Source organism: Parus major, chromosome 17 (assembly GCF_001522545.3).
Source record: "Parus major isolate Abel chromosome 17, Parus_major1.1, whole genome shotgun sequence".
NCBI classification, from domain to species: domain Eukaryota; kingdom Metazoa; phylum Chordata; class Aves; order Passeriformes; family Paridae; genus Parus; species Parus major.
In genome coordinates, this window is record NC_031785.1 from 10184675 (window position 1) to 10212612 (window position 27938).

A 27938-nucleotide genomic window follows, 5' to 3' on the forward strand; every position below is an offset into this window, starting at 1 on the left:
TCAGGCTGGTCCGTCAGGGCTGGGGCTCTTTGTGGGGTGACAGAGCAGGAATACGAATCCCAGCACAGAATAAAGGAGAAAGACAGCTCTTGGGCCCACGGTGTAGAGGAGGCGAGGGTGAGGAGCTCAGCCTGGTGTGGCTGGGAGGGTGCTCATCTCCACTCCTGCACCCCACACAGCTCCCTGCAAGTCCTCAGCACGGCCACGGGCAGTGGTGCTCCCTGGGCCGTACACCCCAGCTCCCCTGGCAGCCCCCCCGCAGGCTGGCTGGCCCTGCTGGCCCTGGGCTGAAGGTCACAGTGCTGCACAGTGGGGGCAGCGCAGAGTCCAGGATCCCACTGGAGTGCTGAGGCTCAGCAGCACTCTGAAGCCACCAGCCATGATTATTTGGGGTCTCCTTTCCCTCCTCCTCTTCACTGTGGCTCATGGAACCCCCATCGGAGACCAGGATGAAGATATCCAAGTGCAGGAGAATTTTGAGGCTGAGCGGGTAATGACAGCTCGTGGTCTGTTAATTCTGGGGGCAAAAGGGATGGGGTAAGATTTCTTTCATTTTCCTCCAGAAAGAAGGGCAGGAATGTCCATGCCAGGCTGTGCAGGACAGGTGTTGGCAGTGTGGCACTCCCTGGGAGCCACTCAGCCTTTGGGGGGGCCTCATCCTGGCAGACCCCAGGCAGGGTGACTGCAGTCCCAGCCCCAGGACAGACGGGTCCCGTGGGATGTCTGTGGTTCGGCGTGCAGGGTTTCTGTGGGATGCAGGCTGCCTGGGAGATCCCCCACAATGTGCCCTGTCCCCTGCCAGGCTTCCTACAGCCCTGCATGTGTGCCCAGGTCTGGGTGTCACTGGTGTACATGAGGCAATGCCAGCCTGGTGCTTCCAGCCCTGCCCCGTAGTCAGGGAACCAAGGAAAATCCTGCTCAGTGCTGACACACTGCCCAAATCCTGCAGCAGCTCTGGCCTCTGCACCTGCATCATCACCTCCCAGTTTCTCCCTGGGTCAGGAATATTTTAACTGCACAAAACCAGGTGATGTCCCACCGTGGTGAGGTGGCTCATGGTACAGACGTCTCTCTCTTCTCCCTGCAGATGTACGGAAAGTGGTTTGACATCGCCATTGGCACGACCTGCAAATGGATGAAGAACTACAAGGAGAAGTTCAGCATGGGCACGCTGGTGCTGGGCCCTGGCCCCAGTGCTGACCAGATCAGCACTACCAGCACCAGGCTGCGGTATGGGGCACTGATGGGAGCACTGCTGGAGGTGCTTGAGCCTCCTCCAAAGCCACCCCACCCAGGGGTGCCCCCTCTGCCAGGGCTGGGACAGACACGAGGGTTACTTTGCTCTGCCTGGTCTCTGAGCCCTGAGGAGGGGATGGGTTGGGCTCAGGTACCCGATGTTGTGGGCAGCACAATTTCAGGGGTCCTGCACCATTGCCTTAGTGCCCCAGACACGTTTTTCATACCATAACCAGGGAAAGCAATCCCTCCAAGTAGCTGATTGTTTTCTTCTTCTCTCCAGGCAACATGACTGCACACAAGTCTCAGGGGAGTACCAGAAAACCAGCATCCCTGGCAAATACACCTACTACAGCCCCAGTGAGTCGGGGTGAGGCATGGCTGGGAGATGCAGACCAGTTCCACGGATAGCTGGCAAAGGTGGAAGGAGTTCAGAAGAGCAGGACTCAGAGGCCACTCCACAGTTTGGGTCATTTCCAGCCAAAGTATGGAGTAAAGCTGCAGGGAAATGGCTGTTTGAGCACTGTCCCTGCATAGCCATAGGACAATGAGATGTTGCAGCAGGTCAGTCCTGTCCACAGGGTTCCAGGCCAGGGCAGGGACCAGCCACACTTAGGAGCATTAGTGGGATCTCAATTGTTCACAGCCCTTGCTTTCCAATCCCCTCAGCTAACAGACTGGTGAGTCTAAAGGGAGTCATGGTTGTATCTGAGTCTGGGTCCCAAAAATCATGTTTCTTTAATTAGATGTCTGATTTCAGCCCCCAGCTTTGGGGCTGTCCCACACTGCTCCATCTCACCAGGAGGGGCAGGAATGACATCCCTGTGTCTCTGTCTCACCCAGAATGGGATGTGTCTATCCAGTCCTACGTGCTCCGTACCAACTATGAAGAATATGCTGTCATTCTGATGAAGAAGAAAAGCAGTTTTGGTCCAAGCACCACCCTGAAGCTGTATGGTATGTCTGGCCATGGCACTTGAGGGAAAGCAGGCTCTAGGGTGGATCAGCACAGCTCCAAAACACCACCCAAGGGTCTCTCAGCTCCCTTGGCCTTAAGGGACAGGACCATGGGCTTTGGGCATGGTGACTTAGACCAGCTCATCTTTGGCATGACAGAGGTGGAGTCTCATGGCTCTGTCTTCCATGATTAAGAAACATTAAACCAACTTTGTCCAAGTCCTTGGTCAAGGCTGGTCAAGAGCAACAGGCGGCCCAGGGAAGCAGTGAGATTCCTGTGCCTGGAAGGGTCCAGAAAATACATAGATGTGGAGCTTAGGGACATGTTTCAGGGTGGACATAGCAGGGCTGGGTCAATGGTTGGGCTCGATATTTGCTTCCTTGATTCTATATTGGGAAGGACCAGGAGGCTGGTGTTACACCTGCCTGCAGCCACCTGAGCTCAGTGGGTATTGGGGGCTGCACTCCTGCACAGACCCTGCACAGACCCTGCTCACAGCTCATTCTCTTTCCCAGGGAGGAGTCCAGAGCTGCGGGACGACCTCATTGAGTCCTTCCATCATCTGGCTCTGGAGATGGGCATCCCTGAAGACTCCATCTTCATCCTGGTCAACAGAGGTAACCTCCCATGGGGCATGTGCCTCCCATGCTGCCAGAGCACTCCAGCTGCTCCTTCTGGGTCTGCCGAGCTGGGGAGGTGGGACACGGTCAGGAGGGAGGGAGGAGAGACAAATGCTTTGGTAGCATGGGATGAAAAGGAAATAAGGTCATGTACTCGTGATCTTATGGGTTCAGAAGGGGCTAGTGTGATGTAGGGTGTGTGTGGGGGTGTGTGTGTGTGTGTGTGTAGGGTTTTGAGCTGACCCAGGGGTATGTGGGGTTTTCAGGGAGATGTAGGGAGGCATGGGCATTTTAGGATGGTGCTTCTGTGAGTGGGAGGTGGAAAGCAGAAGGAGGGGAAGAACATTAGGTAGAACTGGGAGAGTGTCCCGTTGCCCAGGGTCCTGTGTGTGCACAGTGCTGGACTCACTGAGGTGAGTTTGTCAGGACACCTCTCCTCTCACACTGTTCATCTTCTCTCCTGCTCCTGGGCCAGGTGAATGTGTTCCTCAGGAGACTGAAAATGCTCCCCAGGTGAGTGGGCCAGCTGGGACCTTCTGAAGTGGATCAAGTCCAGAGACATCCCTGGAGATTGGTTGTCCAGGGAGAAGGTTTCATGGGCAGGACATGTTGTTTGAGCAGTGGCTCCACTGACCATCCTGGCACTTGCTCTTCCACCTCTGCTGATGGGCTTGGCCTGCAAGGATGGGGGCAAGGCAGGTACAGGCTGTAGGGGGAGGGTCCTGGTGGCCAGGTGGGCACAAGAGTTTATTTCTAAGTGGAAGCCTTTTCCTACTCTGATTTTTTTCACAGCAAGAAGGTTGCTGGTGTTTCCTTGCTCCTTGCCTGTTTGTGTGTGTCCCAGCCAGACTGTAGGCCCCTTCTCCAGGGATGGGGAAGCTTAGCACCCACTGGTCCTTCAACTTCCATCACTCAGCATCTCCCAGCCTCTCAGGGCTGGGTGTTGAAAGATTTTCCATGGGGAATGGGGCTTTCATAGGAGAAACAACCCAGTTGACTCAAGAGCAGGTATCACACCATTGAGGCACATCCCCAGCGTGGGGCGTGACTTGGGTACTTTGGGGGTCTTCATCCACAACCTGGGGTTGTGGACCCCCACCCTGGAAGAGCACAGGGCTGGGAAGACCATGAGGTGTGGAGGGATCACAGCCTGCAGACCCAAGATCAGTGACTGGAGACATGCTGGGAGCACAAAGGAGGGTTGGAGACTGAGGTGTCCCTGACACAGCCCACCCTAAGGGCAATGGGGTGGGCAGCAGGTCCTACAGGCAGGGACTGATGGCAGCTCTGTGCTTCCTTACTGGTGCAGAGGGCACGGAGAGCAGTCCTGCCCCTGGAGGAGGGCTCAGCCGCAGGACCCCTGCCCACTTACACTGGCAATAAGGAAGGTAGGTACCAGGGGAGGGGGCTGCATCAGGACCCCCTGGCCTGCACTCCCATCTGCCTGTGACCCATGGTGTGTTGGTCCACAGACTCGTGCTGGCTGAGCCGGGACCCTGGGCCCTGCAGCGGGATGCTCTCCCGCTTCTTCTACAACTCCTCCTCCATGGCCTGTGAAACTTTCCTCTACGGAGGCTGTCTGGGCAATGGCAACAACTTCTACTCAGAAAAGGAGTGCCTGCAGGCGTGCCGGAGCGAGGGTGAGAGTCCCGGCTGGGCTGGGGCACTGGAGGTGCCTTTGCTGAGGCATCACAAAAGATCTGAGCATCGCCTTGAATGCCTCATGTCTGGCATCCATGTGGGAGGTGTGGGGGTCCCTGGACCCCCCTACCTCACGCAGCTCCTGTTCCTGCAGCTGCCTGCAGGCTGCCCATTGTCCCAGGTCCCTGCCAGGCACAGGTGACACGCTGGGCCTTTGATGCAGCCCAGGGCAAGTGCATCACCTTCAGCTATGGGGGCTGCAAGGGCAATGGGAACCAGTTCTACTCGGAGAAGGAGTGCAAGGAGTACTGCGGGGCTCCTCAGCTGGCAGGTACTCCCCTTGGCCCCCACCCCAGGGCAGCAGCCTGCACCACCTGCAGTCCTGCACTGGGTCTGCCTGTGGTGGGGACAGGGCTGTCCTGACTCTGGATGGGTCTGTCCTGACTCTGGATGGGTCTAGGATGGGTCTGTCATGGGCCTGGGATGGGCTTGTGATGGGTTGAGGATCAGTCTGGCTCTGGAATGGGTCTGCATTGGTTTTGTGCTCTGCCTGGGATGGGTCATTCTGGGTCAGGATGGACCCAGGATGGGTGTGTCCTTGGACTGGGATGGGTTTTCATGGGTCTGTGATGGGTGTGGGATGGTTTTGTGCTCTACTCAGGAGGGATCAGATGTCCTCTAGGCTGCTGCCCTCATTCATCACTGCTGTCAGGGACTAAGTGGGAAGCAGCATCCATTGTCTGTGATGCAGGGTGATGAGGGGTCTGTCCATCACCTGCTGTGTCTCTCCACTTGCAGAGGATGAGGAGTTCCTGCATCTCTCAAACTGATGCAGGCAGAGGATGAGAGGCCGGCACCCAGCACCAGGGTCCTGCAGGACAGTGCTGGCAGCTGTGGCAGCACAGGAGACACCTCCAGCAGTAAATGTCTTTCATGTGACCAAAAAGCCCAGTGTCAATCCTCAGGCTGGTGGGGAACAGGGTGGGAGGTGCAGGAGATGCCGTGGGGTCCTCTCCGGCCGCCCTGGTGGGTGTCCCCAGCTCTGTGGGGTTACTGGGCTCGCCCCACGGAGTGTCCCCACGCAGGGCCAGGCTGGCCGGGGGAGCTCAGGGGTCCCCTGGATGGATCCAGCCCCATTTCCCAGCGGATGGGGGTGGGCTGCCGGGAGGGGGACAGCAAGGGAGGCTACAGGTGTCTGCTCCTCCCGAAAGGTGAATAATTGCTCCTGGCGCAGGGCCGTGGTGGGGCCGGGGGTCCCGCGTGTGGCGGAGGTGGGGGACACGGAGAGGGGAAGTCACGGGCCGTGCTGTGGGGTTTGCAGCAGGGCATTACGGGGTGTCAGAGAGGATCCTGAGGGCTCACAGAACAGTTACGGGATTATGAGGGTCACGGGGACATGGGGCTGCCATAGGAGCGGACGACACGGGTTGTGTCCCAAGGGGCACAGGGGTCCCAGAAAGAGATTAGAGGTGTTTTGGGGGTGTCCCAGGGATGCGTTGTGAGGGGTTATGGCGGTCACGAGTGGGGGGCTGTGAAACTGCTAAGAGGGGATTGTGAGGGCCTTGGGGGGCTGTGGGGGTCCCAGGAGGGCACGGCTGCGCTATGGGGGTCACGCTGCGGGGGTCTGGGGGGGATTAGGCCGCACTCAGCCTTCGAGGGGGTCCCCCGCGGCGACCGCGCTCCCCGCCCTTCTGTCCCCCGCCGGCCCCCGTACCCGCGCCGCGCGTGCCCCGGCCCCCTGCGGTGAGCCGGAAGAGCCAAGATGGCGGCGGCGGGAGCCGTGCGCCGCCCCCGCTCCCCGCGCCCGGCCCCCGGCACCGGCCCCCGGCGGGGCTGAGCGGCCTGGCCCCACCGCCCCGCGCCGGACCCCGGCACCAGCTCCACCGCCCCGCTCCGGGACATGCCTCGATAGTGCCCCCCCCTCCCCGGCGCAGCTTTCTCCTGCCGGGCCGGGCCCGCACACCTCCGCCCCGCATGGCCGGGCCGGCCCCGCCGCAGCCCTGAGCCGCCCCGTGCCTCCGCCGCGGCCTCCCGGCCCCTGAGCCCGCGTTCGGCCCGTTCCCCGGGGTGCAGGTGTGGCACCACGAAGATGTTCTCGGCCCTGAAGAAGCTGGTGGGCTCGGACCAGGCTGCGGTCCGCGACAAAAACATCCCTGCGGGGCTGCAGTCCATGAACCAGGCGCTGCAGAGGAGGTTCGCCAAGGGAGTCCAGTATAACAGTGAGTCGGAGCCTGCGCCGGCCGGGCGGCCCCGGCTGCTGCCCCCTGGGGTGCCCGGGGATCGCAGAGGGGCTGGGAGTGCGTGTGCTTTCTTTGTGCAGGGTTTTAGCCGTATTCGCTCAAAGCCAAGCTTGGAATTAAATGTTGGAGCTCGTGGAAGGAGTGAGGGATGTGAAACTTTTATCTTTCGGTGCAAGACTCGGGACCCGCGGTGTAGCAGCGTCCCTGAGCGCTGCCTGCCGGCTGTGGCACGAGAGAGGGTGCCTGTACATTAGTTTGTGTCAGTTCGAGCATCAGGAGGGTAACTCCCCTGAGTGCGTGGGTGACCTTCCCTGCAGCGCAGGATAATGCTGTGTATAATTACGCTGTAGTGGTTGTATGATAAGAGTCTATTTAAAAGCTCAGCCCTGACAGGCTTTAATAAAAGGTGGACAATGAACACCTCTGTGAGCTCTTGGTACATCATTTCATCCTGAATATCTTTTCTGCAACTGATACATTTGCTCTTTTCTTAGGAATGCTTTTAGAATTCTTTTCCTCTCAGTCTTGAGGCTTAGGGCTGTATTTTTCCCTTGGAGCTCAGTAGAGGTGATTTCTAATACCGTGTTTCAGGAGGACACTGCGAGTATGTGAAATGTGTCCCGAAGTAACAGCTGTGAGACAGGGACAGCAGTTATGTCATTCCTGCTGAAAATAGAGCTGGTTCCAGAGAGTGCTGCTAGTACCAGCTTCTGTGTGGATCCAGGCAGGCAGGGGAGGCAGATTGCAGAAGGCTGAGAGATTGGCAGGTGGGAAAAAGACTGATTTGTAAACGTGGCACCGGATAATTTCTGTGAAGAAACACATGTTGCAGGAATAGAGCTTCTATTGGATCTTGGTATGAAACAGAAGGTGATGGAGAGGTTAAACTTTGAGTTTGGTGGCATTTTTTTCTTTGTTTAATATTACAGCTGTTGGCTGTGCTTTGGGACTGAGGTTTCAAAGTGCTCTGCTTTACTAGAGAGAACATTTGGTGCCTTTATCTGTAGCACATCTGCAGATATATTAAAAACATTAAAAGCATAAAAAAGGCCAGTGCTGTTTAATTTATGAAATGAATGTCTTAGCAAGCAGTCCTGAATGTGAAAAGCAGCAGTGTGATTGTTGAAACTGGATTTCCAGTGAAACATGGGGGTGAGGATGAAGGTGCTGCCTTGGAACACAGCACTGCATCCTTAAACACGTACCAAAGATCTGCTGGTCTCAGCCTGTTGGTTTGTGCAGGTTTCATGTGGCCACAGCCCAGAGCTGCCTGCTCGGGCAGCTGAGTGCCACAGATCAGGTAGCTAATACCAGCTTGTGAATTATGTAAGAGCCAGGAGCAGACTTGTCAGACAGGGGAGGTTTGTGCTGCGGACAGAAGGGATCAGCTGTGTCCTGCTGCCACAGGATGGGACCAGCTCTGCTCCAGGGTGACTGCACAGTGCCAGACCTGTGGATGGGCACCTGCCTGCTGTTCGTGCAAGGCCAAAACTGCTAACTGTAGCTTCGCTGCTTTTTGTCTCATCAGTGAAAGCCTCAGGAAAGGTTTTTAGTTTGTGTTCTAGTTACTGTTTTATAGCTGAGAACTGCAGCTTTCTGTCACTGCCTTAAGGCCAGCTTTCCAATCTCCATAGTAACTCTTCCCAGCATCACTGTTACATAATATTTATAGGAGATACAAGCTGGTTTACAGAAGGGCTTCCAGGTGCCCCCCACAGCCTGGCCCTGGGGAGATGGGGAATGTTCCAGCATGGTCAGTTGAAGGTGGGCTGTGAAGGAATGTCATTACAAGGGCCATTGCTCAGGAAGGGCAGAACTGCAAATCCCGTGCATTGCCAATTCTCCTCTCTTGGCAAATTCCTGATATTCAGCAGAGGAGTGCAGGATGTGGTTTGCAGCCACTGTTAGCACACAAAGATCTTTACTTACTCCTCTGTTTCCCTGAAACTGCCTAAACCTAAACCAAAGGGCACTGTGATTTGTTTTACAGAAATGTTTCTTTGCTGGATTAGACCTCTACAGATCCTGAATGGAGCATGTTTCCTTCCCAGAAATATACTTAATGTGCTGAGAATGCCTTGGGTTGTTCAGTGATAAAGCAGGCTGGGACACAGGCCTTGTACCTGGCTCTAGGTGCCTCCCTGGGCTCAGAGCAGCCCCTGCTGTGCCAGCCCTACGGCTCTCAGGTACATTTTGTAACAGATAACCCCCTGTTTGAGCTCATGCTGAAGGCTGAGAAGTGTTTTAATGGCACTGATAGTTACAGACCCTGGGTAGAACAGAGCACTAAATTGAACCTGGATAGTTTGTTTTGATGGCCCCTCTCCTACACAGCCAACTTTTCAAAAGGAAAAGCATTGCAGGGTGGGAAGGTTTAGATTTCTAATGAAGTTATGAGAGCAGAGACCAGTACCAGCCTTTAGCAGTAATCATGTCCTTTGCTGGGGACAAAGGACATTTTCTATTTTACAATTTATTTCTATTTTCTACTTTCCTATTGTAATATTGGGAAGACTGACTACATCTGAATAATGCTTGCAAAAAGGTAGCATGCTTTTCACAGCATTCTTCAAGTTCTGTTTAATCACTTTATTTGTCTGCTTGATCTTTTCTGCAGTGAAAATTGTCATCCGGGGGGACAGGAACACTGGGAAAACCACACTCTGGCACCGACTGCAGGGAAAGAAATTTATTGAGGAATATATTCCAACTCAGGAGATCCAAGTCACCAGCATCCACTGGAATTACAAAAGTAAGATGGAAGAGGGTGGAGGGAGTGACAGTCATGGGATGGTGCCTTGGGGAAGGAAATTCCACTGCAGCCTCATTTGCTTCTTTCTTCCTGAAAATCAGACTGCTTGTTTGGATTCCATGGAAACATTGAGCCAGAGCTGCTCAACTTCCAGGCCACCTGAACGTGAATGGGCTGCCTGTGGGTACCAGCAATTACTGGAGATACAATTCTGCATGTCTTGCTTCCCATTTTAGCAACTCAAATACATGTTGCTGGTTATAATTTATTGATGCTGTAGCTCAATAGGAAGAAGAATTCCTAGTGAGACTATCTTGGTTTGGAAAGACAGGTGTCTGCTAAGGAAGGCAGGAGCTTCTCTTGAAGTGGAAAGAATGAAATCCTCTCCCCTCCTCGAAATACTATAATTTTAGAATCAAGGGGTTCTCAGGTGAAGGTATGGGAATAGGAATAACAGTTCTTTACTAGGAAAATTAAAATAAAAATGTAGTAGTAAAAAAACCCAACATTGACAGAGTGAGAATACAACCTGACACCCTGCTGGGCAGGGTGTTGGTAGCAGTCTGATTAAACGGTGGCTGCAGCGCTCCTGCAGTGACAGACGTGGTTCTGTTGAAGCAGTGACCCTGGAGAAGGGTGTAGTTTTCCTCTGAAGGTCCTGTGGTGTAGATGGGTCCTGTTTTCCTCTGGCAATCCAGTGGGGAAAGGCTGCTGTGGTGTTCCAAATCTCAGATTATATCCAGGTAGGAATGCTTGGCTCCTCCCCCTGGCTGGAGCATCTCCCAGTGGGATGATGGAATTTTATCAGTCCTGCAGTGAGACTCAATGATCATTAACAGATTTCCTCCTGAGGGAGGATGGAAGAGATAAAGAACACTGCCATACCTGGTTTTAACAGGTAATAGAATATATCCTGCATTGAAACCTAAGACAGAGACCTTATTTTTCACAAAATGCACCTGGAAATGTGCAGAGAGAATGGGTTTCTGTAGCTGCAGGACTGTCTGCACTGGCTGTCATGTTTACATGGAAATGCTGTCATTTATCTTTCTTGAATGTGTGTATTCCTTTTGCCAATCGTATGCCTTGTTTATAAACCAAACTTTATCCTCAAAATTACAATTTTGTTTTTTTTAATGGCTTTGTAAGCCTCTGTATATTATGAAGAGAGTCTACAGAAAATACTTAAACATGCTTCAAACCAGACATGAACCAGCAAGGAAATGCAGCCATCACTTATGTGACTAAGAGTATTTATGAAGTTCTTTAGACAGCATGGTTTTGGTGGACAGTTTTCACCTTCAGCAGCTCACTGCCTTCTTGTGGTTGGGTTTTCTTCTGCCACAGAATTTGCTTTTCTTTGGACATTCCTATGCTTTGACATTCCTCCATGTTGGCTTTGGGTTGGGCTCTCTGAGTCATGGATGTTTTACTGAAACCTTCTAACCCTTTATGTTCTATTGTGCTTCCAGCCACTGATGACATTGTGAAAGTTGAAGTCTGGGATGTAGTGGACAAAGGTAAGATTTAAAACTTTCTTTCTAATGGGGATTCATTGTTCTTTCTCAGTTTTAATTAAAATCTTACATGGATTTCAGAAATACCTGCTTCCTTCTGCTTTAAAAAAATCTGTATTTATTATATCATTTCCTGAAAGAATAAGGAAAAGAGAGGTGAGTCCCCTATGCTAGAACCCATTATCTGGAATCTGAACTTCAGATCAAACCCAGTGTTTGAAAGCAGTTGTTCCACATGTTTATTACAGATGAAGCACCTGCTGCCCTGTGTATTCCAATTCTCTGAGCTTTTCAATAAACTTTAGACTAAACTTTGCCTTCTCCTCTTTCTGATTTCCTGTATGTTTAGACAGAGGTTCTGAGTTCTTTGTTCTGGTTATAAAAGTTCTTGTTGAGCTGTTTTTTGAAGGCATTCTGTTGTTAAATTGGTAAAACTGTAGCTGCAGTGGGTAATGTATGCAGGGGAGAAGGATCAAAGAGAAGCCAATTACTTTAAAAATTCACTAGGACAGAAAATGCAATATGTGCCTTCCAAAACCTTTTCTAAATGCTTAGCCAAGGAAAATCTTATGATCTATAAATGCATTTTTCATTAGTTTTAAATTTTTGTCAGAGTATAAACTTTTGTTTTATAAAGAGCCAAACCTCAAAACATCTGTGAAGACACAGTCTGGATGCAGTGCAAACTGGGATGCAGTGGGATCTGTTCCTGGAAGGGATTGAGGTCCAGATGTGAATCTCCACAGCTCTTTCTGTAGCGTTGAATGCAGATGTTGTCTGGCTTCTAAGATGCATTTAGTATCAGCCAGGCTCCTGGTTTAGTGAGTGAGTATGGTCAGGAAAGCAGCTGCACAGGTGAGCAGCTCTTGCTCTGAGTGATGTTTCTTGTTTGGTGTCTGTCAGATTTGTTGACCACAGTAATCAAAACTCAAACTTTGATGGCTTGTCTGGTGCTGCCTTTCTGCCAGCCTTGGCTGAAATCGGTGCTCTCAGGCATTCCTCAGCAGAATTCCATCTCAGAGGCACCACCTGTGCAACCTACACTTACATTACACCAAAAACTAAAAGTGCTATAGGGAGTGGGAAAAGGAGAAATGTCATTTTTCAGGTCAGCTGAACTGTATTTGAAATAGGGAATAAAGAAAGACAATTAGCAGTAGCACATCTAGTTCTGATACCTAATGGAGCCTTCAGGGTAAATTTGAGCCAGGAACTTTAAATGAAAATCCTGAGCACTTTATCTTTTTGGTGTATTAAGCTCCAGTTTTCACAGGGTAGACAAAACCTTGCTTAGGCCAGAGTTACTGCTGAAGTCAGTCTGATTACAGTTTGGCTTTTGGATTGTGGGATAACAAGTGGAGGGCTGGAATCTGAGCAAAACATCTGTGTTCTCGCTGCCTTGCAGCTTTGGTATGAATAGATAGACATTTAATTAGGGAATCATGTGGTTCCAGCATTTATTTCTGTGAATAGCTTCTCTGAGCAGAGTCATCTTCTCAACTAGAGACTTGTCATTTTTTTGGCGAAGGGGACAGGATGTGCTATCCGCAGATGTTGATAACATCTCTTCTGGTCGTGCTTTAATTTCTGACAGTGGAGCCTATGTTGGAAATCTTAAAGGACTCCCTTCCCTTCACTTTATATTATTTTGAAATAAAACTCATTCTGTTAAGATCCGTATTTATGGGCCACAGATATGTACTTTTTTATTGTGCTCAATCAGTGCAGAGTAAAAATCAGATCATCATAATGTTAATGAAATCAAATCCTTTCCTATTGCCATAGCATTGTGGATTCCTTATAAACATAACTTGAGGAAAATGTTCATATTAAGCATTAAGAGCTTGCTCATATCTAACTTTCCTCCTAATGTTACAACATTTTTGTTTTCCTTCTGTATGCTTAGGACAAAAAATCCTCCTGCGTGATGCTTTGGGTGAGAGCCACACTGGGCTGTAGCCTTGCAGTAGTGAAGTATCCAGTGCTGCTGTAGCATAGTGCTGACAAGACCTGATCCTCCTTTTTGTTTCCTTGCCTACCAGATCCTGGCTCACGTGCATATTTAGAACTGGGCAGAACACTGCATTTATCAGGCTGCATTTGAAACTGTCAGAAAATGCATGTTCTGAGCACGCATTTCAACATGAAGTTTTCCAGGCTAAAATTCTTTTGCCAGTGTTTCCGCATTTTATTTTCAGAAGAAATTAGGATACCTGTATAAATCATGGGGGAAACTGTTGAAAGCGCTGATGTGGGTTATAACTTAACAGGTGTGTCCAGGAACTGCAGTTTTCAGCTCCAGTTGTGTAAAGCAGCTTTGGGCTCTCCCCTGCTGAGCTGTGCTGCTGTTCTGCAGTCACAGGGCGCTGGGGGGAATTGCAGGAGTTACACCCTGAAAACTGGATGTACATTTCTGGCCTGAAGTTAACTGATTTTCCTGAGTGGTATTTCTCCTGGTGCTCCCTAGAGGTGTGCTCCTGTCCTTGCTGATTCAGCAATGTGGGTTTTCCCTCCAGAATCCACTGGGATGCAGAAGCAGCTCTGCTGGCTCTGCCTGGATGGTGACTTAGCTTGGTTCTGGTTATTTAGCATCCAGGTGATACTTTGGAAATGTGGGGAGCTTTGTTGTGAAAGCTTAATAGCTGTGAGGCTGGGCAGTGGGGAATGGCAGCTGTCAGACTGTGCTGCTCCACTTGGCTTGTTCTTGACTATTTGGGATTCTTTTTTTAAATGTGCAGACTCCCTGGAGTCCAGACTTCCTTGCTGCCTGCTGCATTCTCCTTGGGCCCGCTCAGGGAGCTGGGATCATGTCTGGAAAGCTGCCACTTGTTAAAAATCTTCCCAAGATGAGCTTGCCTCCAGCCGTGGATTGTATTGGATTTTGTGTGGTGTATGTAGTAAATATCATCTCCTTTGCTGCTCTTGGAACTGACAGAGCACAGGAAAGATCTGTCTTAGCAAAAGTCACAATCCTGACTCATCTTTCTGGCTTTGCAGCAAGTTGTGTAACTGCTGCAGGTCATAAAGCTGTAACAGATCCTGAATGCAGAGGAGCTGTTTGAATGCAGGAGATTGAGGAACAGTTGTGAATTCCTGTCTTGTAACTTATGCCACGTAGGGTCCCACATATTTTCAATACATGACTGAAGGCATCAAATCATGTTTTTTTCTGTTGCCCACAAGATAGACAAATGCTTTCTGTTGTATTGAAGATTCCTTTCCTCCTCGCTGCACCTTCACCACTCTGCCTCCCAGACATGTGCTGCAAGAAGGAGAGATCAGAATTCATATTTCTGTTATTTTCAGATGTCCCAAGTTAGAGAACACAAGGGATTCACATATTCCAGATATGTATTTTTGACTGGTGGAGGGAAGCAGCCTTCTTGCATGGTGGACAGCATTTGTTAGCAAGCTGTGCTGAATCCTTCTATCCTGCAATAAAACTGATGATGCATACTGCTGCAGAGACTCAGGTGATGATCACAACCCAGTGTCCAGTAGGAGCTGTTCTGTAGACTCCAGGGCACTGCTGCCAAGTGTATTTAGTGCCAGTGTTGCTGTAACTCCTGTAAATGAGGAGCAGCCGTTGTTCCAGGGAGAGGACCTGAGCCATTGCAGCACAAACACCCGTGTTTTCTGACTGAAGCTCCTCCATTACACATCAGTACAGCCTCACATCTGGACCTCATGCATACAGTGGCACAGTCCTCACTGTGCCCTTGCCTTTATAGGCTAAATTACATCTTTTCACTGCATAGATCTTATCTTTGTCTGGCTCATCCTGCCGTTTGGGTTCCAAAAATAGAGCCTGTGCATGAATCTGTACACACATGCGCTTTTCAGCTCTGTGGCTCCTTTGAGATGACCTCCTTTGCAGCACTGATGAGCAGTGTAGGAGAAAATTACTTATTCCTCTGGATACACACAGAAAGGAGAGGGAGCAGGGAGAGGTGTGCAGGTTGTACATTCTGTCTCAGAGCATTGACTGCAAGTGTGCCCAGGTTAGACAGACATCTTGATTGCTCAGGATGGGAGGAATGATGGAGAGTATTTGTGGTTGCTTGGGCTTCTCTTTTAATACCTAGAAATTTAGGTCATGCCAAGCATAATTTAGCAGTGACTGCAGAAATAGCAATGTATGGATATTCAGAGAAGCCACACAAATGTCACTGACTTGAAATGAATTGAATTGGGAAACGACATGCATGGCCTAGACATCCCACACCTTCAGCTGCATGGGGAAGAATCAGAGCCCATATTTGGATTCCTCAGGGAAATACAATGCCCAAATGAGGAGGGATCAGGATTAATATTTCTGCTGCTTTCAGATGTCAGCAGTAAGATGACATGAGTGGGCAAACATTTTGCAGTGATGCACAGAAGCACCAACCAGAGCTGCCTGCTGTAACCTGCAGCATTAAAGCTTTTCTGAGTAACTGTGTTTTGTTACTATTTGTCCTTGAGCTGTGTGCAGGAAACACAAGCCCTGTGGCTCTGGCCTTTGGAGCACATGTAGGCTGTCTCTCCATCTCCATGGTTCCTTTCCCACCGTTTGGTTTCTCTTGGATTGCTTACATAAGTTCTGTCTGTCTTTGGATTGCTTTACTGTTCATTTTTTAATAGCCTAGCTGGGATTCTTCAGCAAGGCATACCAATCCCACCCCTCCTCATCCCCAGGCTTACAGTAGAAGTAGGATCTGCTTTAAGGTTGTGTTCAAACTGCTGTGCACCTGTCCAGACCCATCCTCCAGTTCTTTGCCCAGTGTAATGCTTATTATGTTTTTTACAATTCTTTTGAAGGAAAATGCAAAAAACGAGGAGATGGTTTGAAACTGGAGAATGACCCTCAGGAGGTGAGTCACCTGGAATTCAAAGGTCTGAGGCCTCTTGTCCACCTTTGGTCCATGGGGAAAAAGTTCTATATTTGTTCCTGCTGTAAGGCCAGCCTGGCAGGTGGATGAGGGACAGTGGGATCCCTGATGCCCTTCATTCTTTGCTCTGTGCATTTCAGCCCTGCCCCTGCCCTCACTGCAGCTTCCCTGCTGATTTCTATTCCTGTCACTGGGAATGGCTGTGCCCCAGATGTTTGCTCAGCAGCAGGACAAGGATGGGTTCTAGCATGTGCTGTCAGAGACTGTTAGATGCTTCATATCCCCTTCCTATGGGAAATGAAAGCTGGGAAGCAGCAGGTATCTTATTTCAGTGGTAATGGTGTGAAATCCACGGGTACTCTTTAAAGTGATTGCCACTTTAGGAAGTTTGCCTACTCAGTGCTGTATCCATTGTGTTCTGTATCAGCCTGAAGCTGAATCCAGTTATTTACTGCTTCTTTGCCTTTATTTCCTCAGGCAGAATCAGAAATGGCTCTGGATGCAGAGTTCCTGGATGTCTATAAGAACTGCAATGGTGTAGTGATGATGTTTGACATCACCAAGCAATGGTAAGCCACTGGCACCATGTGATTCTCCCTTATTCAGGCAAAACAAATGATTTCCAGATTCCCAGCTGGACTTGGAAGCTGATAACCAGGCTAATGAGTTGAAGCAAGCTTGTGTCCTTTAAAATAAAAGCTTTATCTTGTGACATGGCTTTTGATACACTCCTCTCCTGGGCTTGTTCCAAACCAGCAGTGGCCCCGTGGGTTGTGTGCTGCAGTTGCTGATACACTCCTGACTGAGGCTTGATAATTAGTGCTATCACAGTGCAAAGTGCATGTTGCAAACCCCTGCTCCCCAGAACACAAGGGAAAGGAGGATGCTAGTGAGAAATTCCCAAGAAACTGGTATTAGTAAGGATTAATTTAGAGGCTCCAGGCTGTATTAATCTACAGAAGTAATGAACTGTTGATTTTGCACATCTGAGGAGGGTGAGAGAGATAAGGAAACCCAAGTGAAAAGAAGAGGGTGGGGAGAGCTCCTGCTTTGTATTTATTTTTGTATATTTGTTGTTTTCAAGTTTGGTGTGGGTCAGTGAGCCTGTGGACAGCTGAAGGGAGGGAATCCTTTCCTTCTGCTGACCCACACCGTTTTGCAGGACTGAGATTGTTGTAGGAGATGTGAGGGTTCTGGTGAAAGTGGCTTATTAAGCTTTTGAAGTTCTTTTTGAATAAAGAATCATCCAAACATATTGGGGGTTAATCTATTTCTCTGACAGGGTAAAGAAGCCACAGACTTAGAAGGATTTTGGGAAAAAAAAAACAAAACTGTTTTTTTTTCTTTGTGATTTGTGCATGAAACTGCTAACAGAAGAATGTTCCCACTCATCTGCCTCTCTCTCTCCCCTCTGATGAAGGACATTTAACTATATTCTGAGGGAGCTTCCCAAAGTGCCGACCCACGTTCCAGTGTGTGTGCTTGGGAACTACCGGGACATGGGGGAGCACCGCGTCATCCTGCCCGCTGACGTGCGGGACCTCATTGACAACCTCAACAGGTGAGAGGTCCCTGGGCAGGGCAGCAGCCTCAGTAACCGTGTCACTGCCGTGTTTCACATCCATGTCACATGTGTCTTTTGTCCTGCACCAGCCTTGGGCCCCCAGAGCTCCCCGAGTCTCACAAGCAGCATTTGCTGACCCCATGGGCCCTTTGATCCGGAGCACATTGTTCATCAATCTGAGGTGCTCTGTTGTGTGGTATAAAATAGTATTTGTTGGTCAAGGTTCAGTAGATTTTACCTTTTTATATAGTTTTATGATTTTAAGGCATTTTTCTTCATTTTCCTCATCTCTTATTTGTTTAGGCCTGTGTCAGGTACAAAGAAATGGTGTCAGTTTTAAGACTTTATCCATGATGAAATAATTTCTTTACAAATTAATTCATATATATTATTTTTGTCAGTCCTGTTGTGGTTTTAAAACAAAAACCTTCACTGTGAAATGAACAGCTTGTAAAGCTGTGAATCCCCAGTTTAGGAAACCAACATCCCAGTGTCCTGACAGAGTATTTCTTAGCCTGGCAGGCACATGACACTGTCACACACCAGCATCCACCTTCTGCCACCCCTCACTGTGAACTTTGGCTGTGCACAAAATAATGAGTCCAAGCAGAAGGACCCTCTGGGCTGCATTTGAGGGTGGGGGGCTGGCATGTGGGGTGGCTCATGGTGTGTTACTCAGTCCTGTGCAGGGTGTGTTCTCCTCTCTGCTTGGCACAGGCCTCCTGGCTCCTCCTATTTTCGCTATGCTGAGTCTTCCATGAAGAACAGCTTTGGCCTCAAGTACTTGCACAAGTTCTTCAACATCCCCTTCTTGCAGCTACAGGTAAGGCAGGGATGTTTTCCTGATGTGCTGGGTGTGTGGGGCAGATTGGATTAGCTTCCTCTCTAAAGCAGGAATTTGGTGTTTGGGGTTTCATTTGCTGTTAAAGGATCCTGAGTAGATTCTTGTTTTCATTAAAGTTGGTATAATAAAATTATGTCAGAACATTAGTGCCTGTGTCTGACTTAAACATGTCTCTGGTTACAAGAGTTCAGCTGTGCTGAGTGTCCCAATGCTGACAGAAAGGCTCCATTTTCACTGGCATGAAAATGGGATCCAGTGGTGCAGTTTCCAAGTCAGAAATGTGAAATACACTCATTTGTTAAACTTTGGATTTCAATTCTGTTCAGTTAAAACTCAGATGAGAAGAGATTTTGGCCATTATCTGAGTAGTTCAGGAACCTCTGCTGAAAATGTTTGCCCTAATAAAAGGCAATAAATATGAGATCCATGTGCTTGGATCTTGTTCACATGGATCCAATCTTGTATTTCCTTTGTATTTGAGGATTCTTGGGAGAGCAAGGGAAGGCCAAAGGCTGCAGAGGGTGGGATTCTCATCTGTGGGCCTTTAGAAGATCAGCTTTTGGGGTGATCCTACAGGGGTCCTTTGGGATCAGTAGCTTCTGCTTTTTGAGGCCACGTGTCATGTTATGTCATTGTTTTCCATTTGATGGGAAAAACCCAGGCATGATCTTGATTATGTTTCACCAGTAATTGAAGTGTCTAAAGGAGAGGAATGGTGCCCAGTATGAAATGCACATAGGATTTAATCAGCCTCAGAGGTTTCTGTGTCCCTCAGCCTGCCCTCCACAGCTCTCCAGGGCAGAGTGGTCCAGCTGTGTGCGAGGTCCCAGGCTGTCCCTCAGCAGGGCTGGGGTCAGTGTGTGGTTTTCAGCAGCACATTCCTGTGCTCACTTGACAGTAATGCATCTTCCATGGAGAAAGCAGGGGCTGAAATCCATACCCCCAGTACTGGGCACATTCTCTCTGCTGGCCTCAGATCTTCAATTATTTATCAGTTCATTTCCAGGGCAGGATTGGCAAACCTGAGGATGCAGTTTAGCAGTAGGTATTGCTGGTGGAAGGAGACAGGATTCTGCAGACAGCTGAAATCTCCTTTTCCCAGGAAGCCCTTGCAAGTGGCTTTCAGCCAAAGCACTGGTCTCTAGCACATGATTTATTCTTTTCTTTTGGGTCATTGCAAAAAATAAGCTGTTTCTTTAATATTTTAATAACCAGTGTGGTAAAATATTTTTTTTTTTAAAGTATTTGGAAGTTTGTTTGTAGTGATGAATTTGTACAAAATTGATTGCAACTCTCTTTTTATTAAATATATATTCTTGATTTGTTGTGTTCCGTGGAAATTGAAATAAATCAAAGTGGTGTATGTCTCAGTGCCAAAGTGTAAGGCAAGTCTAATTAAAGTCATTATCAAGGAGCCTAAGGTAAGCACTGGAGAGCAGCAGCCCTTCTGTCTCTGTTTGTTCAGCTAATTTGCTCAGCATGTATTTCACCTGTCTTAGAAAACTGGGGACAAAGAAGCAGCAGACTTACCTTTCTTTGTCTCATTTTTGCTTACACTGCATGAATAATGTAAAACATTATATAATATATATAATAATATAGTAGATATCTACAACTGAGATCTTGATTTTCTTGAATTTTAAAATCTAGGATTTGAATTCTACAATCCTTATTAGTACTTCTGATTAGTGTAGCAACTTTAAATATGAATAGCATATTTTGCTGAATCTTTCTTATCTGTAAATGACAACAAAGGAATTGTCATTAAGAAATGACTTCATAATTCCATGCATACATGTTAATTAAAGTCAAGTTTTCATCTTCAGAGAGCACTTGAAAACGATGAATAAAAATTACTCAGCAAAGAGAGTGCTCCAAGCTCTTAACACAATGGCAAAGTTAAACATGAAGACTCTATATGCCTTGGAAACAGTAAATTAGCTTAAATGATCACAGAAGCCCTTAAATTTCAAGAAGGGCTGCATCTTCCAGTAAATTAAGGTTATCAGCTATAATGAATCACCTAGTCTTATGGTACAAAATAAAAAATACTTAAAGCTTTTTTGCTGATTTCAGTCCTAGTGGAATTTGATATAAAGCAGTTTCTCCATGGAGGGCTCAGGCTGTGCTGTGGCCGTTCCCCAGAGCACAGCACTTGGTGTGCTCTGTGTGAGCCAGGAGAGTTGGTTGCTGGTCAGACCTGTGCAGTGTCTTCATGTCTTCAAAGCTGTCACATCTATGAAACCATAATGCCAGCAGCATGTGCATGTAGAGACTGAGCATCATCACTTCATGCAAATGTTTGTCTTCTCAGGTGGATTTTATTCTGGGAATTGTGTAATAGACTTCCTTTTGGGCTTTTAATCTGATGGGATCTATCTGCAGTGAGTTCAAGTGTCAGGGAATTAAGAATTCACCATGGTTATTGATGCTAGCCTTCAAAAATATTTGTCAGTGCAAAGCTGAAATGTACTTGGAGGATAAGGCAGGTATCAAAGAAAAACCTTGGCAGCTTGGAGGAAGCCTGGGGTTTCTCTTGCTCGTCCTTCTGCCTGGGCAGGAATGCAGGCTGTGGCACCACAGACCTGCTGTAAGGGCTGGGACTCACCAAGCCAACTCAGCACAAGCTGGTCCTGCTCTGTGCCACCAGGGGCAGTGGGAGAGGGAGGATTGATGCCCTCAGGCACCGAGCATGTGCCTTTGACTCCAGAATTTGGGAGCTGAGCTGATTGGCGTGGCCAGCTGTGTGCAGGGGATGGGGCTGTGGGCAGGATTTGCACCACTGACAGCTCTAGTCTTGTCCAGGGGATCGGGAATGATGTTTCTGCAGGAGTGGATGCCGTGTCAGCCCTGCAGGGCTGCAGCCCTTGAGGGAGCTGCCTGTGTCTGTGGTTATTGATCTCTCCTTGCTGCCGTCTGGGTGTCGGGAGGAGGAAATCAGTTAAGCCAGCTCTTCCTCTCAGCTGAGGTTTTTGTTTGAGTTCTGTGGGAAAGGAAGGACTGAGTCCTGGGTTACATTAGTGCAGTCAACTCACTTTATTGCCCACTGGAAATGGGCTAGGGTGCTTGTCCCCCATCTGTGGAACAGCAGCTGGAGGCAGAGGGGCAAGGACTTCTGAAATGTAACTGAGTTGACAGGTTGTGCTCCCTCATCTACCCCGAGAGAAAAAAGAAAATGGGAGGCTTTGCATCAGCTGGGTCCTGCCCCCAGAGGGGCTGATTTAGCACAGGGAACATCAAAGGCCTGAGTGAATGGGTTGCACAACTGATCTCTGCAGGAGCTGAATCCATTCTCCAAATGTAGCTGGTGCTGTGGTGTCTGAAATAACACATTTCAGATTTATGGCTGAGAACAGCTCACAGAACAAGATGCTTCTTACACACAGACTTTATGGATTATCTCCTTTTTATTCACTTTCTCTTTGTGCTCTGAATTTAAAGGGACACCGTGATCAGGGCCAGGGCTCCTGCTGGATGTGTTGCTTTGGTGAAGTGGTGTCACAGGATCTCAGTGCACAGAGATCTGTTACAGTGGCCCTTCTGCTTAGACCCGGCTTGTTTTCCTTTCCTCAGAGGGAGACGTTGCTACGGCAGCTGGAGACAAATCAGCTGGATATTGATGCAACTCTGGAGGAGCTGTCAGTGCAGCAAGAGACTGAAGACCAAAACTACGAACTGTATGTCACTGAGCTGTCTTTTCTAACTGCTTTGGGTGTCACATGAATGTTGGGCAGCCCCAGCTGTGGCATATGGCCAGGTTGAAGGGTCTAGCGAGGAACATTTAGGGATCCTTTGGATAAAATGTTGCTTTTGAATGGCATCACTTGAAGTAAAGCATGCTCCTGGGAATCCCCTGAAAAGGTCTGGTTCCTACCAGCACATGGCTGGGGAGGGCAGGGCAGGTGGGGCTGAGCAGCACATGCTGATGTAGATAAAATGCTGCAAGGGGATATTTTCCATCCCTCAGCTGCTCAGCACAAAAGCTGGTTCTTCTCCTGGCTGTTGCACACCTATGTATTGTATGTCTTAAGATAGCAGAAAGTGATAGCAACAACACTGCTGTCTTCTGTTCCCTTTGAGCACTTCTGAACTCCTTGATGTATTTCTGGATTGAAATAGTGGCTGGTTCCTCTGCCCTGTGTCTGTTCTGTGCCCTGGCTGTGTGCTTGGCTGCTTGTGATGGTGTTTGACAGCTTTAGCCCCATGAAGCCAGTACAGCTGTAGCACAGTGAACAGGAATCCATGTTCTCTGAATTCCCATCACAAGGCCTTTATTGCACTGGTGTGGTTCCAGAAAAGTCAGCCTCAGAATGTATTGAAAAAAGATTATTTACAGGCAGCTTTGTTTGGAATTTGAAATCGATGGTTATGAAATATTCATGTGCAGCATTTTTCAGACTAAATTTCAAGTTCTATAACCTTGTTCAGCATGTTTTCCTTGGAGAGCATTGAAATACCCCAATTCACACAAAGCAATGCTGTTTCCAGAGCATTCACCTCGTTCTCCTCCTGAGGGGCAAGGTAGTCACCTCATGCCTTCAGCACTTCTCTTGATGTCCCTACTCAGAAGACTGGGCTGTGTGGGCTGTGCTGCCAGATGGTTTTCCATACTTTTGTTTGTACTGCTTCAGTAATGGGAGAATACTTAATAGAATCAGGAGCTGGTGGAGCTGTTTCAAACTCACAGCACGAGATCTTGCCCTTCCAGCAGCTTTAGGTGTCCTAGGTCTCAATATGTGTCAATTCAGCTCACAAATCCAGCAGAAAAACAGGCTGGATGGGGCTTGGAGCAGCCTGGTCCAGTGAAAGGTGTCCCTGCCTGTGGCAGAGGTATGTAATTGAGCTTTAAGGTCCCATCCAACCCAGACTAGTCTGAGATTCTGTGACCGTGAAATCTATCTTGGCTTTATCTACCTCAGGGTTAATCTGTGTTGGGCTGGCTCTGAGAAGAGATCTTAGATCTTAAAGCAGCAGTGTGGTGGTGGTGGTGGTAGAGGGGTGGCCAGACCTCCTTGTTCCAGCAACAGGTGGATCATCCCACCCAGTGTGACCACACTGCCGTGCTGGTAGGCAGCAGGTCAGGCTGCAGATTAGCTTAACGTGGCCTCAGAAATATCAGAGCCTGACAAAAGAGGAGTTAGAATTTTCTGTAAGATTCTGGTTTAGCAAATAAAGTGACATCCTTATGCTGCTGGCCAGCTCCTGCATGTTCATATCTGTACTGAGGCCAAAGTTCTTCACTTTCAGAAAATAACACTTTTTAGAGAAAGGGCTTTAAAATACCTTCCTGGCTAGAGGCACGGATCCCAAAAGAACAGCATCAGGCAGTCTCATGTCTCAGTACTTTGTTCACACTGACTAAGGGTTTAGGGTTATTTTAGGGTGTTTAAGGTTTTCCTCTGTACCCCAGGTAGAAACAGAGTGTGTTTGTTTGAGTGGCACCTCTGTGGGACAGATGAGCTGCAAAGGTGTTAGTTCAGCCCCGGAGCTGAAAGGTATGCACTTCTTACATTCAATTTTTATCCCTGCAGGAGGTCTCCAGGCTCAAGTTTTGTAGCCAAAGGCCTAATTTAAAGAAATACTCACATTCATATGGCAGAGAACCCAGGTTTGGATTAAGTCTCAACGTTATTAAACAGTTTGGGCTGGGAAACAGAGTATGTGTGGACACAGCAGTATGTGTTGGGAATCAGAGCTTGCAGCAGTGAGGCAGATCTGCAGTACTCATTACTGGGGCTTGGGAAGGTCCTTGCATCCATGCTTGTCAGATGCCCATCATTTTGGGATTACCAGCTTTAATATTCATATCAGTGAATGTCCAAGTAAGCCCCTGGTGCACTGTCTGCTGCCACTCACCCTGTTGTGCACAGGGTGTGTGTTGGTACAGTGTGACTTGGTGACCCTTGACAGATGACAGAACTGTGGAATCCTCAGGGTTGGAAAAACCTCTAAGATCATCAAGTCCAGCTGTTAACCCAGCACTGCCAAAGCCACCACCCCACCATATCCCCAAGTGCCACACCCATGTGTTTTCAAACACTCCCAGGGCAACCTGTTCCAAAGTCTGACTGCCCTTTTTGTGAAGAAATTTCCCCTAATATCCAACCTGAACCTCCTGTGGTGCAACTTGAGCTCTCTTTTGCTTTTTCCTTTTTATTGGTTGTTACTTGGTAGAGGAGCATCTCCTGTCATGAGGCCTTTGTGTTAGTTGCTTCAGTTTAGACAGCACAGGGAGTTCTGCTGTGGGTCACCCAAATTGCACAGCAAGGGGAGATGACTGCAGGTATTTGGGACCACAGGCCATGGTGTGCACTTCCTTGGAGGCCATTCCTGCTCTCCTGCCATAAAATCAGGCCACAGAGCATGGCAAGGTGACAGCGCTAGGACATTTCAGATATTCCCTTCACCCCTGTGCACGTCTGGTAGCTGCTGTGTCACAATGACCGGTGCTAAATTTGGCTCAGTGAGAACAGAAAGAGAACAAAAACTCTTCCTCCTGCTGCAGCAGGCAGGGAACCTGAGGACAAAACATCACTGATCCAAAATGTGGATCCCAGAGACAACAGCAGGTGGCACACAATGCTGCCTCTTGCACCTTACGTAAGCCAGCCTGGGCAGCCACTGCCTGGATGTACCTGGGGGACACACGGTCCACTTCCAGTTCTTTCCTTGTGTTCAGGCTTCTCACCGCCTGACACACCTCTGGTACTGTCCCTGTGCTTTCACACTTTACCTTTTCAGTGCTGCTAAAAGAACATTTCGGCCCTTTTTGAGTTCTTCAATTCTTATTAAACAAACAGTAATGACTTTTATGATGTTCTGAACTTGTAGCTAATTTGCTCAATTTCTCCATTTTTAATTGTACCCATCTTCTGTTTTCACAGAAAACTTGTTTATGTTCAGTGTGCCCATTCCCCCACTGAAGGGTGCCAGGGATGGACAGCCCTTTTGGAGAAGAAATTTTCCCCAATACCCAACCTGAACCTCCCCTGGCACAACTGGAGGTGTCTCCTCTCACCCTGTGGGTGCCAGGCCAGTGACTGCAGACAGACATTTGGGCTGCCCTGCTGAGGACTCTGCTTTGGGGAGACACATTCCCTGCAGGGACAGCTTTAATCACTGCAGAGTCATTGGCTGGGGGCTGGGGTTTATTTGCCTGTTGGTTTTTTCCACATTGAGCATAGCTCATAATTTCAGCAAGACAGTGGTGCTGAGTAACACCCACACAGTGGCAGGAGGAGCTGCTGCTGGAGCTGTTCTCTGCTATCCTCCACTGCATGGAAGTACAGGTCTGGAATGACACCAGCTACAGGCTGAATTACCAGTTGGGAAAGTAAACCCACTCCTGTTTTCTCTTTCCTTTGCCCCACTTTTATCTTCTTGCTGTGAATCCTTGTGGTCATCAGACAGGTCAGGAGCCAGCCTGTTCTGGAATGAGACTGGGTCATGTTTTCTGGGCTGCTGTGTTAAGTGCATCTAAGCCTGTCATCAGTCAGTCTTGCTAGAGAAGTGGGGACATGGAGCATGTCCTGTATTTTATGGAGCAGGGAGTTATCCTCCTGCATCCATTTTGTCAGGTGGAAAACAGGACAACAGCATGAATTGAAACCTTCCTGGCCAGTGATTCCACATTCAGGAACTTGGGCTAGGGAGATTGGGGCAGTACCTTTAATGAGGCCAAAACAAATATGTGGAAATCTAACCCTCACTAATCCCAGTTAAAATGATATCATCCAGCCAATTAATTTTCATTTTCACAAGTAATAAAGTAACCCAGAGCCTTTCTTGTTAGATGAAATACCCGTTAGAATCAGGAGCCAAAAAACTTGAGGCTGTTCCCATCTCCAAAATTAAATGAACAGGAGCACTGATGGTTTTAGGAATTGTGAGGCTAACAAGTCCTTTTGTGTTTTTTGTGTTTGCCCTGGGAGCAGAGCAACAGTAACCTCAGGCCCTGATGAATTTTTGTTCCCACAGAGCATGTTCATCTTTAAAATTGCATAAGAGTCTCCTCTTGCAAGCAGGTCCAACCACAAGTAAATTATTCAGGAATTTGAGGATGTTTTGGATTTGTTACTTGGTCTGTAATGGAAGGATTGAAAGGCAAATAAGGAGCCCCTGTGGGTGAGGACAGATGACCCACCTGGACATGCATGATATATTTGCAGTCTCTGTATCCCAATGGAATAAAGGTGCTCAGGTGTGAGTTCACCCTGTGCTTTAGTAGGACCTGGTCCTTCGTCCAGTGTGGGCACAAAGCTGTTTATTCCACAGTAAGGTTCTGAGTGAGTCCTTTTCCAAAGGACTGATGGATAGAGTGAGGAATGGACAGATTGTATAGAATCTGAGAAGAAACAGACACATGGCAGCTTTGGCCCGGTGTGTTCCCAAAACAGCCACACTTGTGCCTCTGAGGAGTGTGTATAAAGCCAGAGAAAGCATTCATGCATTATGTAGTATTTTCAAAGTGTGGAGGATGCTTAGACACCTTCATCCTGGAAATTACTGCAAGCTTGCTGGCAGCATTTTATGTGTGCTGGTTTTCCACCCACCTCCCTCACAAAAGATCTAACTATAAAAACTCATCAGAGCTGGTTTATGCAGCCCGTGTAGAACCAGTGTCAGACCACCCTGATTTCCCCAGTGTCACAGCACAGGCTTGGCCCACGTGTCTAGGTTGGAGCTGATGGAGGTGACATGAAGCACATGTGTCACAGCTGTCCTCAGTGCTATGCTGGAGCAAGAGTTTGTGTTGTGCTGTCCCCAAATTACCATTTGTATCTTCCTACTAAAGAACCTGCTGTCTCCTGTTTTTATGCCCTTCACACACCACAGGTCACAAAGGTACAGGAGCACAGGTGCAGACAAAGCCTGCATGTGTTTTATGCCCCAGTCTGCTTGTGCTGGAGGGAAGGATGACACTCTTTATACTTCAGTTATGTAGCAGGTTTTTTTTCCTCCAGCTCTTAAATTTCATGTGTTTCTGGAGGAGAAACAGGTGGTAGTCACAGCCTTCCCTCCCTCTGGAGCTGGCTACTTTCCCAGAACAAAGCAGGTTGTTTCCAAAATGGGCAGCTTTGACAGAACCACATACAGTAAATCTCCAAATACTCTGGTATTGTTAAGAGTTTTCTGTGCTTTGTTGAGTCCAGCTTTAACTACCCTTTGAGCTTCGTATTCTGTATCCTGATGTGACTCTATACTCTTTGTGTCTCCTTGTTCCAAAATCTTCAGTGTACAATCATCTTATCCTACCTGAGTCAGCCAGTTGCCTCACTGGTGGGACTCGGTGACCTGAGGCTCAGAGGTTGTTCATTCTGGTTTCAGGCAGTGCTGGTGATCTGGGTGTTTCACAGACAGTCAGGGAGCCTGGCACAGTGAGGAGAGCAAATGCTGCTGGCAGCAGTACCTTGGCTGCTGGGTGCTTGCAGGCTTCCATCCAGGGTTGCTGTTGCTATAAACAGGAACAGGGGTGCGTGTAGATCATCTGGGATTGATCTCTGCTCACAGCTGAGAGGCAGGAGTGGGTCTTGGGAGTCCCAAGTTCAGCTCTCCTCTTTGGCTCTCCAGAAGCCCTGGATCAAAGCTGGGAGGGGAGGAATGGCAGAATTCAGCACTCAGCACATGTGATGTGGAGCTGAGAAGTTGCACATCGTCTGCAGGCAAAGCTCACAAACAGCTTTGCAGGCCATGGC

The 27938-nt window shown here is 48.6% G+C and overlaps 2 protein-coding genes across 2 annotated transcripts in view; both read left to right on the forward strand.

The window, feature by feature from the left end:
• The first annotated feature begins 305 nt into the window (after positions 1–305).
• Positions 306–5401, forward strand: AMBP (alpha-1-microglobulin/bikunin precursor). The gene is made up of 10 exons (XM_015644499.2): positions 306–490; positions 1088–1230; positions 1520–1596; positions 2080–2193; positions 2710–2811; positions 3290–3327; positions 4124–4202; positions 4287–4454; positions 4610–4786; positions 5254–5401. The coding sequence occupies exons 1-10, from the start codon at positions 380–382 to the stop codon at positions 5283–5285; spliced, it is 1041 nt and encodes a 346-aa protein (XP_015499985.1). The 5' UTR covers positions 306–379; the 3' UTR covers positions 5286–5401.
• An 899-nt stretch (positions 5402–6300) lies between these two features.
• The window catches only part of RABL6 (RAB, member RAS oncogene family like 6), a 39270-nt gene continuing 17632 nt past the window's right edge, over positions 6301–27938 (forward strand). The window contains exons 1-8 of the mRNA XM_019008454.2: positions 6301–6674; positions 9313–9447; positions 10920–10967; positions 15765–15817; positions 16313–16404; positions 17256–17396; positions 18117–18222; positions 21817–21920. Of these exons, the coding sequence (XP_018863999.1) occupies positions 6545–6674; positions 9313–9447; positions 10920–10967; positions 15765–15817; positions 16313–16404; positions 17256–17396; positions 18117–18222; positions 21817–21920 (809 nt within the window). The 5' untranslated portion in view covers positions 6301–6544. The remainder of the gene's footprint in view (positions 6675–9312; positions 9448–10919; positions 10968–15764; positions 15818–16312; positions 16405–17255; positions 17397–18116; positions 18223–21816; positions 21921–27938) is intronic.